The sequence below is a fragment of the Lagopus leucura genome, unplaced genomic scaffold (genome assembly GCF_019238085.1).
Source record: "Lagopus leucura isolate 7727_CA_CO unplaced genomic scaffold, USGS_WTPT01 Super-Scaffold_100001, whole genome shotgun sequence".
NCBI classification, from domain to species: domain Eukaryota; kingdom Metazoa; phylum Chordata; class Aves; order Galliformes; family Phasianidae; genus Lagopus; species Lagopus leucura.
In genome coordinates, this window is record NW_024962262.1 from 95,218,716 (window position 1) to 95,230,783 (window position 12,068).

Consider the following 12,068-nt stretch of genomic DNA (forward strand, 5'->3'; position numbering starts at 1 on the left):
AATAAGCAAGTCCTTATCTTCAACTCGTCAAGTAATTGCAGTGGAGTAAATATGAATCTCTGAGAATCCCACCGACCTTGGCGGCTGCAGGTCATTGCCCACTGGCTCAAAAAGCCTTTCCTGCTGGGCCTCCCTGGACATAAGCCCACTTGTTTCTCATGCAGCCCACTCCTTTGGTGGCATTTTCTGTGCTGTGCTACCTGACCGCTCAGAACTGCTGTCAGTGTACGAGTTTCCTCAAATAACCTCCAGTTCTTTGGCCGGCCAGGGGACATGCTGGCTCTGTTTCCTACTCCTCTGTTGCACAAGCAAACCTTGCAATCCACCTGTACTTGCCCAGAACATTTCAGATTTTCAGAGCAATCTCATAAATTGCTGTTGGCACTTTGGAAGAAAAGAATCACACCAATCCCTTTAGAAAGGTACTATTGCTGTTTTCCTTAGTGCTAACAACTAAAAAATCCCTTTTAGTTTTAAGTGAGGCAGCAACTATCACCCCTAAAGGATGCTTTGTTGGGCATGGGATCCAAGAAGCTCGTCTGAATGCACAGTTCAGTTGCAGACAATGACATTTTCAGGTCATGCCTTACCTGCACTATAAACTGGGAGAAGTTTCACACAAATATGCATCAGATAGGAGTACTGGTAACCAGTTCTGGCCCGCAGTTTGTTGTGTAGGATTTTGTAAAATGCATGTGTGAGGGAAGTTCTCTTAAAGTCTTACCAAGCTGTTTGGAGAAAAGCCTCTGTATGTTAAAGCTTCCTCCCCTCTTGAAAAGCCAGTATGTGAGAGCACTAAGATGGTCCAGATGACTCGGGAACTCATTAAAACAAGGGAGTAAAACAGACTTTTTCTTCGCTGAACGTGGACAGAACAAAGGCACGTAGGTATGAGGAAAGGCAGCAACTAATTTCTGTGGTTTCATGATTATGCCTGTTTAATTAATCTGAGGAAATAGATTTTACTAACAAGCCTATGTGTTGGAATAGAGATGGAAGAAGGCCAAATTATTTCTGAAATGAAGCATGCTTAGTTTACCCCAAGGCCTATAGATTGTAGTGATTTTTAAGAACAGATTGGTTGCAGTCTTGAAGGTCTATCTCTTCCAGCTCCTCCTCACAGATCTTTTGATAGTGTGAGGGCTCTGAACAGGAGATTTACAGAAATTTGACAGCCATGAAGGGTTAATTCAAAAGCACACACATCAATATCTTTACTCAGATGCACTCATTTCCTTTACCTCCTGTGTGTCTGGGGTTTGTTAGTTTCAGACACTGAAGGTCTCTCCCCTATTGAAGAGAATAGCCTTGTTCTGTAAGCACAGAGCACGTGTTTCCCCAGCATTTAAAAAAATGAAATAAAACAATTTCACTGGAGGGACAAATACACCGTTATCCCATCAAATTGTAAATGAGTGATTTTAAAAAAAGCATTAAGAACAGAACTGTTTCAGCTCCATGATCCTTTCCTCTTACATTATTCTTTTCCCTCTGCAAAAAAGATTACTTGAGTTCCGCTAGGATATTCTTTCAATGCCATGGCCATTTTGGAGCCATTCTGGCTTTTTGAGAGCCACAAAACTGCTGCAGGAATGTTGCAATTTTGTTTTTTAGAGAAATGAAGCGAGGATCAGCAACCATTGCCATGTCTATTTTAGTATAATCTGATCAATTGCCCTTGAATTGCAAGAAAATGTCCCTCATTAAAAGAATACAACAGCCCTTTTCTATTGCAGGGAACAGTGAGAAATATTTTCTGCTTCTTTTTTACTACAACACGATCTGGAAGTCCAAGATATTTTAGCACAGTATTTCTATGCCAATTCATCTTATTTTTATTTTTTCTGAAACGTCACTGCTTTTTGCCCATAGTTTGTGCCTTAATGACTGCATCATTCCACCATGTGTCTCCTCCAGTGCTGTGTTCATCACCTCTGATCTTGCTTGATCTTGTGTTCAACATGACTGGTAGGCCACACATATCCTGAAAGCTGTGCATGGGGAAATCACTGAGGAATCGGTTGCTACAAGATCTCAGATTAACCCTTAGTCTTAGATGAATCATTGTACAGCAATAGACATTTCCATTTGGGGCAGAGCATTTTTGAAATGTTTTTCAGTCAGTTGCAAGGAAAAAAGTGAAAAGTCACTTAAGTCTGCCACAGATGGGGATACCAGTGTGCAAATGTTCATGGTGAATGCTGGAAAAGAGCGCAGTGGATCAAGCAGAGTTAGAACAAACTCAGTGCTTTCATTAAATGTAGAAGCATGTGGACCATTCTGAATTTGTGCCTTTAGACATACCTATGTCACAGTGGGCTCAGCATAGCATTTCTCCTGTTAGGAATGGTGTCACAGAAGTTCCCAGGACCCCTCAGAATGATTCCATGTCCCATTTTGGAAAGTGTTACATGAACTTCCAAGAAGATGGAGGTTATTGTAATTAAAGCATAATGCAAACACTGGGCGTAACAAAGAAGTGGAGAATGGGGCGCAGTAATGATAGGAAAATGCGAGTGGATAAACTGGATGGATGAGATACAATGAGCATGAATAAACTTAACAAAATAAAGGAGTGAGAGCAAGAAGGGTTCTCTGAGAGGAATGAGTGACTCACTAATAGGAAACAGCAATTGGTTACCCCAGGATAGTGTTTCATTTCTGTGATGATAGATGATAACATGTTAATAAACAGTCTTTCCTCACGCCTTCCTCCTCCAGGTATGTCTCCAACAGATCTTTTCCTGTCAGAAATGTACTTCCAGCTTATTACTGCATATGAAGTTGCAATCCATTGTTTTGCCACTTTGGCACAGTCCCATAATTCTGGTTAAGCCACCTGTGCTCACAGTCGTATCAGGGTGCTGCTGAAGGCTGGGCATCTGCCAGATTCCTACCTGGTGCTTTTTCCATGGAGTTTTCTTGGCACTTCACACAGGCATGCCTTCCTTTTGCCACACACACTCAGTGACATCACTGAAGTGTCCCAAAGCCCAGATCCACCTCTGCATCTATTTTCATGTACACTTTGGGAGATAGACAATCCACGTTGACTCTGATTCCTGCGTAATGTGCAGCATTGTATTCCCGCCAGGCGTTGCTCTGCCTATGTTGTGAATGGAGCCACCCACTAGGCAAACAGCAGGACGCCTTGGTGGAGGTGAGCCTGCTCAGCTGCAGTCCTGCTACCTTGCAGCACATGTGGTATGGCCAGAACTGCCAGCAATGAGCCAGCAAAAAAATGGAGCCTTCATCTATTCTATGAGAAAGAAGGCTGCTGTGCTGCCTGAATCGCCTCGAGACTTTTCAGTCTGTACAAACCTGCCTGAATACTGAGCTCATGTCTGGCTCTGAGCTGCTCAGCTGTGTTTATGTGTATGTCCACCTCGCTTCCACAACCAGTTGCACAATTTCTGTGTGATGTAGCACAGCCACTGCCTCTGGAAAGCAGAAGGGAACACTCAGTGGCATTTAGTGAGAAAAACACAGGGATTTGTACACTGCTATCCCTATACCACGCTCTGGAGATGCTTTGGGCTCCCCAAGGCCACCTGGAAGCATTAGAGGGCAGCAATTCTGTTACCATTCATTTGAGGCTACAATTAGCTCTGGGGCTTTGGATCAGGAGGGCAGTGCAAGGCACCCTCAGACTGAGGGGAAACATTACTGGTGAGATACAACTACTCCCAGGCCTGGCGCTACATTTCTGCTTTAGTCCAAAAGAGCTTGTTTGCTTCATGTTCTGATGCACATCTTTATTTTCTGCTGTGAAAGAACTGCAGAAATTCCTGCTCCCCTTAAGTATTTTGCAGTTCATTTCAACATACACAGGATTTATTCCATGGTGTGTAGAATGTGGTGCAAGTCTGACCATTTTGATGGTCTAAAGCCTTGGCAGATTCGGTCTATGCTGGCTGCTTCATACAGCCAGTGATGAAAACTCTTTTCCAGCCACCAAAGTGCTCACTAAGCATAGATTACTTTCAGTTTGGTTTGGCAGGTCCCACACAGGCATGTTTTCGCATCTCCCTTCCTGTGAACAGAAGGAATTTGTCCCCAAATTGCGTATGGAAATACTCTGTGTAATTCGTCTCATTAGGATGGAGTTAATTTTCTTCACAGAAACCCCCAGGTGCTTTATTTTGAATCTGTGACTAAAACCATATTAACAAGGCACCGATGGTTTGGCTACTGCTGAACTGCTTGCACAGCGCCGAGGCCGCCTCTGTTTCTACTGTGGGCTGCAGTGAGCGGACAGGTGAGAGGCTGAGAGGACAAAAAACCACAGCAGCTAGTGCAAACTAAGCGCAGGGATATTCTGTGCTACATGGCATCACGCTCGGCCATAAAAGCTGCATGAGAGCACGAAAAGGAGGGATATTCAAGATCATGGCATTTGGCATACTGAGGCCCTAATTTCCAGGAAGTGGCTGGATTTCTGCCCACCAGTGGGAAGTAGCAAATTAATTCCTTACTTTGCTTTGCTTATTAAACTGTCTTTATGTTGATATGCAAATGTTTCTTGCTTTTGCCCCTTTTGTCAGGGGGAGCGAGCAAGAAAAGGGGTGGGGGCTTCCCTGCTGGCTGCAGTCACCCTGCCACGGTCCTTTTTGGTGTCCAAAAAGGGGTTTGAGATTATGGCAGATTTGATCAGTGTGCCAGAGGATTTGTTGCTATTTGAGCTGTGTAGCTGTGAATAAGCAGGGTCCTGAGCCTTCATTAGAGTCTGGTGCTTATTAGAGACTGTTTTTGGCTTTTGCTGTTTAGAGCACTTATCACCTTACTCTGCTGTGCCTAGGAACGTTTTGATAACTGCACTCGCCACGTACCCAGGCTGGCAGATTGCTTGGGCAATGCTTCTGTGCTGGACGTGCTGCAACTCCAGTAACTCAATACAACACTTCTCCCCTCCCGAGCAATGACCTCAGCAAACGGAACCCCAGTCATGGACTATGAACTCAATGGATGTTTCACAGAAGTGAACCATAGGCTCAGAGAATAATATCTGTGAACGCACGCATCAAAGGATGAGAAGCGAGGTGGTGGTTAGCAAGGATCTTGAAGATGTATTACAGTGTAAGAGCTGAGTGTGATGTAAACGGTGTGGAATAAGGAGTGGAGATCGTACTGAGTCTGGCAAAGGATGGAGCTGATTTTCTTCAGGGATGGTGCTGAGTTGTGGATTTGTGGCTAAAAAAATGTTGACAATGGTTTAGCTATTGCAGAACAATATTTGCACAGTGTCAAGGTCTTCTATTTTTTCCACTCTTTCCCTCCAGCTTGTAGCTGGGGGATTCACAAGAGGTTGGGAGAGGACAACAAGGACAGCTGCTCAAACTGACCAAAGTCCCATCTGTTAACAAGCATAAGCAGAGCCTCCAACTTGGAAAACCGATGCAGATGTATGTAGTCCTGCTCCTGCACTTGTCTAAGTCTAATAATTGCTTATTTAGAATCTTTAAGAACACTTCTTAAAGCCTTTTGAAATCATAATTGTTAAGGCTGGAAAAGACCACTAAGATCACTTAGACCAACTGTCAGCCCATGCTCCCTAGCCATGTCCCTCAGTGCCACATCTACACAGTTCTTGAGCACTTCCACAGACAGTGACTGCACCACCTCCCTTGGCAGCTGTGCCACTGCAGCACCACTCTTTCTGAGAAGAAAATGTGTCCTCATATCCAACCTGAACATCCTCTTGTGCAATTTAAGGCCATTACCTCTCATCCTATTGCTGTTATCTGGGAGAAGAGACCAACCCCAAACAGAGACTGTTTAGTACATCTCTCACAAAACTCTTGTTCTGCCAAACTTCGCAAGCATTTAATATTTGTATTCTAGGGTAAACAGTGTCTCCAAAGTTCAAAATTTTTTCATCTAAGTGAATACAGCTTGTGATGCAACTTAGTAGATGTATGAAATAAAAATAATTTAAGCACCGTCATAAAATATTAAGTAACCAGTCTTTCAAGAATTATACTGAATTAATATAATATAAACTGAATTCATACTATTTCACAGTTTGAAGTTAATTCTAATTAGCACTGAAATTTCCCATTCAGCAGAAAATTTTACTTCTGCGATGGAAATTTCACTAATTATTGGCAAAGATGTAGTACTGCAGAGGCAGATATACAAATTAAAATGTTGATGCTTTTCATGCTACAGTGTTATCTTTATTTTTAGTGAAAAATGACAACAGCTTTTGACAGTTGAAAAGAAAAAAGAATTACTTTACACTCCTGCTTTACATCCTTATTTTGAAATGTGCATTAAGATACAAGGACTGAAAAACTGCTGAAGTAAGCTGGATAACGCCATGAGGCTCAAAAATAACTTCAAAAATTCCACATTCTCAAGGAAACCATAACAATGCAAGTTCTGCAATGATAAGTGCAAGTTCTGCAAATAATTTGCAGGATGGAATCCAATGACACTTCTGAAAGCTTAGCTAACCCTCTGCTGGAACGATGAGTTCACAGTCTGCATAGGTGTTGTCGCTAAATGTAGCCATCCTATGAGAAATGCACATATGCTTTCCTTCTCATTTTTGGGCAGTAGATGTTGCTGGCTATCCCTCCCCATTCCTGGGCACTGAAGATAAAATGTTATCCAAAATCCATAGCATTTCCAGTGTGCTTGCTATGTAAGAACCAAATCAATAATGTGAACCCCATTCTCAAAGAAGAGAGGATACATATACCTTGATGCTGGGATGCTTTCTACCTTTGTCAGAGCGTAGATGAAAGGCGTCTGGAGGTGAGCTCATCTCTACAATAATTTCTTACCAAGGCATTGCTGGAATGCAGAATGGCAGCTCCATGTCTGCACTGGTTTTCCCTCTCAGCCCTACACATGGAGAATGTCCACCAGTAGCTTTCTATTATTCCCCTCTGCTGCAGAAGTATGGCAGATATTTAAAGATATAAAAATAAGTACAAAGCAAGACAGTCTACTCGTAAAGATGAAGAAGCAATATATAAAATAGAAGGGACCACTATTTATTTCCACAGAAAAGAAGCTTCTTTCTGAAGTGTGTATTTATAGGAATGGGATGCCTGCCAAAGAACCCTCTCTCAATTCTTGTTAGCAACACATTATGTCCTTTGATGAGGCACACATCTAAACTATTACGTACGATCACTTTAAGAGTTTGTGGGTATTTCTGTTGTTTTTTTTTAAGAAGTTTCTCTGTGTGATGATTGCAGAAAGGTTAAGAGCTCCCAGACTTCTCAGTTCTTTTAGCAGTCATATCCCCACCAAAATCACAGCCAAAAAGTTCCACCCGAAGGGCAATACCATTGTACCATGTTTTTGGAACAATGCGGATAAACCTGGACAGGATAGGTGGGTTGAAGAAGTGCTTGACGTGCCCATTGTTGTTTTCATTGCCAGAGAAAACCTGCAAATACAGAATACACCCTTAGGTAAAAGGCAGCACTTTAAAATAAGCTGTTTTTTTTTTTTCTTTTCTTTTTAAAATGCTTCTAAGCCACTGCATTAGCTGCCCAGAGCAGATGGACCAGCTGGATGCTGATGTTATGCAAAATGCAGTTTCCTCTTGAAATGCTGGGTTGACGCTATTTCAGGCCATCAGCATCTCAGCCACCTCTGTTGTGATGTCCATTCACATCACAAAAGGTTCCTTTCTAATTTGAACGGATTACAAAACCAAACTTCCCCTATTTTACCTCTATCTTGCCCCGTGGGCCAGGTTGATGTAAAGTGATATGAGTTATAATATAAAGTATGTCACCAGCTCTTGGGCATCCAGAGCTCTCCAGCTGCGTTACACATAAATGCTCATTGATTTAAATCATATGCTAAAGGCAAAAATAAAAAAAAGCTGGAAAGAGGCCCTTGAAAATCTTTTGTTCATCAAGATTAAATGGCCTTGTGCATTCAAATGAAATGTCCTTTACAAAGTATCAGTTCCTTTCATCACAAAGTTGACTGCATTCTCTATGGATTTGGTGTTCTTTCCTTCTATTACTGTAAAGTACTGTGAAAAATCAGACTGATATTACGACATTATCTTAGTAACTCCAGCTCCCTAACATTTTAAAGTCCTGAGAGAGTATCTTTTTGGCTGAGTGCTCTGCCCTTACTGTGCTCAGAATCTGAAACAAAACAATGGCAGAGTTGTCTGAGCTGAAGATGATACCTTTTCCACTGAGCTTGAACCCTCTGTATAGGATTTCCACTCCGAGCCTTGGTTGCTGTAGAGAATAACATAGGTTTTCACAAAGTTTTCGGTTGATACAGACTTGACCCCCTGGGTAGCAATAGCAGTTATCTTCTTTATCGTGAGGAGATCAATTTGCAGCCACTGTTGGTTGTTGTTTGACTGTAATTGATAAGCAAGGTAACCCATTAGAAAACATGTATATCTTTTTATTTGCTTAAGTGAAAATTCTTGTTGAAGGATACAAGGCCTGCTCTGAAGATAATGCCACCTATGTTATTATGTTGGCCCAGGACGTCAGAGGCAGATGTTGGTGGTATGGCAGAAGAGGCAGAACCTTCGCATCAGTATTCCATTACATGTTGTTGCTGTGTGACAGATAGCAGCAGAGGGGCAGTCTGACAGAATGGTGTCTGATGTGGAAGTGAAGATGAAGCAAAGGCGTGTAACTGAACTCAACCATTTGGAAAGTGACATTGGATCACCTCTGCTGGTGCAGATTTTTACCAGTGTGGCAGGCAGTTCATTGCTGGTGAAAATACACAGCTAATGGTGGTGACTACACTGATAAATATTGTTTTGTAGCTGAGGATTTTCTCTTTCAAATAGTTTTGTTGTGCTCTTTGTATCTAAATAGGACATATTACTTTCAGAGCAACCACTGTAGTTAAGAGCGTATTAAAACTGCAAAGAGGAAAAGAATAGTAAAGCAAAAACAGAAGTCATAAGCACACTTTGTGGCCATTGCAATTAACTTCTTCATTGCAGATGGTGTATCTTAAGATTTTTGCATTATTTTCAATACATATAGAAAAATAACTATTATGTTTATGTGGCAAGGTTTTGGTAATGGGGGTGGTTTCTGTGAGATAAGACCAGGAACTGCCTGTTTCATATTGGATAGAGCCGATTCCAGGTGGATCCACTGCTGGCAAAAGCTAAGCCAATGAGCAATGCTCATTGTTTCTTTGATACCACATTTAGGAATGGATAAAAAACATGAGCAGCTGTGAAAGAGGAGGATAAGAAAAATGTGAGAAACAACTCTTCAAATACTCAGGGGAGGGGAGGAGAGAGGAGGAAATTCCACTGCAGCCCATAGAGAAGACCATGGTGAAGCAGCCTGTCCCCTGCAGTCCATCATGGGCCATGTCAGAGCAGATAATGACACTGCAACAGGTAGACATCCTCCCAGAGGAAATGTAGCCCAAGGACAGCCTACTCATGAGCAAGCTTCTGGCAGGAACTGCAGCCCATGAAGAGGTGCCCACATTGGAGCAGGTTGCCTGACAGGAACTAAAGCTTGTGGCAAACCTACATTAGAGCAGTTTACTCCCAAAGAACTGCACCTTGTGTAAAGTACACATGCTGGAGTAGAGGAAGAAGCAGCAAAGAGAAAGCCTGTGAACTGAGCACAGCTCCCAGTCACCAAGTGCCACTGGGCAAGGAGGAGGCAGGAGAGTCAGAAGTGAAGCTGAGCCTGGGAAGAAGTAGGGGAAAAGGTGCTTTTAGCTTCTTGTTGTTCTTACTGTCCTGCTCTGTAATGAGTTAGCAATAAATTAAATTAAGCTTGCCAAAGTCAAGCGTTTTTGCGTTGTGACAGTAAGTGGTGAACAATCTCCCTGCCCTTATCACAATCCATGAGTTTTTGCATAGCTTTTTTCTCCCCATTCTGCTGAGGAGGGGGAGTGAGAGAGTGATTTGGTGGAAACCAGGCAAAAAGCCAAAGTCAACCCACCACAATAATAGATTTATCTCCAATGTTAAAATATATAATGTTAATATCAAATGCTTATATAAAGCAGAAGCTTCCAGCAAATTTCAAAGTACTTTGTACATAATACTGTTACCAAACACTTCTAGCAAATGCTTGCTTCCAGCAACTCTGAGGGTGCTTCATAAATAAATGCAGCTCTATTTTGCAGATGCAATTCACCCGCCCTGTTGAAGGCTTTCAGTAGAACAGGGGCAGAATGAACCACAAAATCTGCAGCCTCAGATCCATTATGCTGTACTGACTACATGCCAATCCAGGAAGGGTTTCTTTAGCTCCATGAAGCCAAATATTCAAACTTGTGTTCATTTAGAAATTAAGAGAGAGATTTCCGCAGGGAAGTGCTGCAGGCTGTGGATCTGAGGGCACCATCCATCTCTCCAAAATATGATTTCAACACTGTTGCCAAAAGTTTAGTAAGTTTTCTAGTGAGAGTGGAATGGGCTTCTTCACACAAGATTGTTAAAGAGTTGTGAAGTAACCTATCATGTTTGGCACTGGGCACAGCCTACAGAAGGCACAAGAGCACAGAGTACAAATTTATTAGCAGTAACTTTCCTGCACTTGTCCCTCTTTTTCACTTGTTACCTTGGCTCGCCAGGCATTTATCTTTCCTTTCTGGTTAAGACGGGCGAGGGAAGGCTCCCAGGTACTAAACCAGGATGTCTTAACAGATGAGGCTGTTATCTGAGTATTCTTGATCTCTCCATTTTCCATTCCAAGTGGCAAAGAGCAACCTGTTAAGAGAAGTGCCATGTTCAACCAAGTAGCCATAGTCTAAGTGACAAAGCTGGAATTGGAGAACACTCACAATTTTAGCTTCATTTAACATAGAAGTTCAAAAATTGCCAGAAAAATTGTCAAGCACAAGCACACAAATCATTCTTACCATCTACTTCACAGCCAAGGAGCTCCATGCGAAGAGTAGGTTCATTGTAGGCCTGTGTTGGGTAGACTCTGATATACCTCGCGATAATAGGAGGATCAATGATGTTCTCTTTTATACCATAGGCATCAGAATTGCCTTCAAAAATCTTAAAAAAATAAAATGAAATACCCACATACAGTTAATTTAATGCAAACACAAGCTTGGATGCTGAAAGCCTGCTCTGTAATGGAAGTCTTTTTTGCCACTAGCCCTATCCACCATGATGGAGCATCTTATGTTGCAGGGAACATGTATTATTTCATGGTCCCATCTTAGCACATTTGGAAGCATCCAAACCTTCAGTTCAAATAAGCAACCCATTGCTATGCACTACATAAAACTGTTGGAAAAGAGGCAAAAGGAGAGGTAAGAGAAAGTGCTTTGATTTGGGAGTCCTACCACAGAAAGCTGTATTTGGCAGGGCTGGAGTGTTTGGGTATAAAAGGAGCCTCTTCTGGGGTAAGGCCAAACTTGTCACACATGCCTACTGCAGGCAATTCAGATAGTTTAAAATTCAGTTGTTGTGATAGGAGGAAGAACAAAAAAGGAAGAAGCATTTGGTTCCTAATGAAATAGGGTCTAATTTTTAGTTCATCTTCCTGCTTGTTTCAAAAAGTTAATGTGGGCTTAGGAAACAAAAGTAGGAAGAGATGCTTGTGAGTAAGCCAGACTCTACAGAAAAGGTCACAGGGACAATCTAAATCCCAGTCTAACAGGTTTATCTTACAATTTGTCTTCTGGTCTGAATTTTGATTGGTAAATGCTGTTTGAGGTTTCAAGCTCAAGGTCTCTAAAGACCACCGATTCTTCCACTGTCTCTAACATAAAATAAAGTTACCAACTCACTGTATCATCCAATGAGGTTACCTAGGTTGTTACAATCCCTATTGTATGTACAAACCTTTTTTGCTGGAGAGCTGTCTCCTCTGAAAGTGTTCCACTTTCGTTTGTCTCTGCTGTAAACAATAAAGAACTTCTGGACGTAGAAGGACTTTAAAAAATGCTTGGCACCCTGCGTCTGTATTCCAGTTAATAGAACTTGTCTTTGAAAGTCCACCTGGGAACAGAAAGATGTTTATAAAGTCAGAACTGCACAATGATATAAGTTGTATTCATTGGCATCTACACAGTAGCTTTGAGCCCTGCATTTTGGTACCCACAATATAACACCCCCAGGAGGA

General features: G+C 42.0%; 1 protein-coding gene across 2 annotated transcripts in view; it reads right to left on the reverse strand.

The window, feature by feature from the left end:
- Positions 1 to 6,980: 6,980 nt before the first annotated feature.
- Positions 6,981 to 12,068, reverse strand: part of F5 (coagulation factor V) — a 34,056-nt gene continuing 28,968 nt past the window's right edge. The window contains exons 21-25 of one of the 2 annotated variants that reach the window (XM_042866934.1): positions 11,789 to 11,944; positions 10,849 to 10,993; positions 10,548 to 10,696; positions 8,165 to 8,347; positions 6,981 to 7,402 (exon numbers count right to left, since the gene is read on the reverse strand). In XM_042866934.1, coding sequence (XP_042722868.1) covers positions 7,214 to 7,402; positions 8,165 to 8,347; positions 10,548 to 10,696; positions 10,849 to 10,993; positions 11,789 to 11,944 — 822 coding nt within the window. In that variant the 3' untranslated portion in view covers positions 6,981 to 7,213. Of the gene's footprint in view, positions 7,403 to 8,164; positions 8,348 to 10,547; positions 10,697 to 10,848; positions 10,997 to 11,788; positions 11,945 to 12,068 lie in introns of those variants that run through there. The other variant, XM_042866935.1, reaches the window with a different exon arrangement.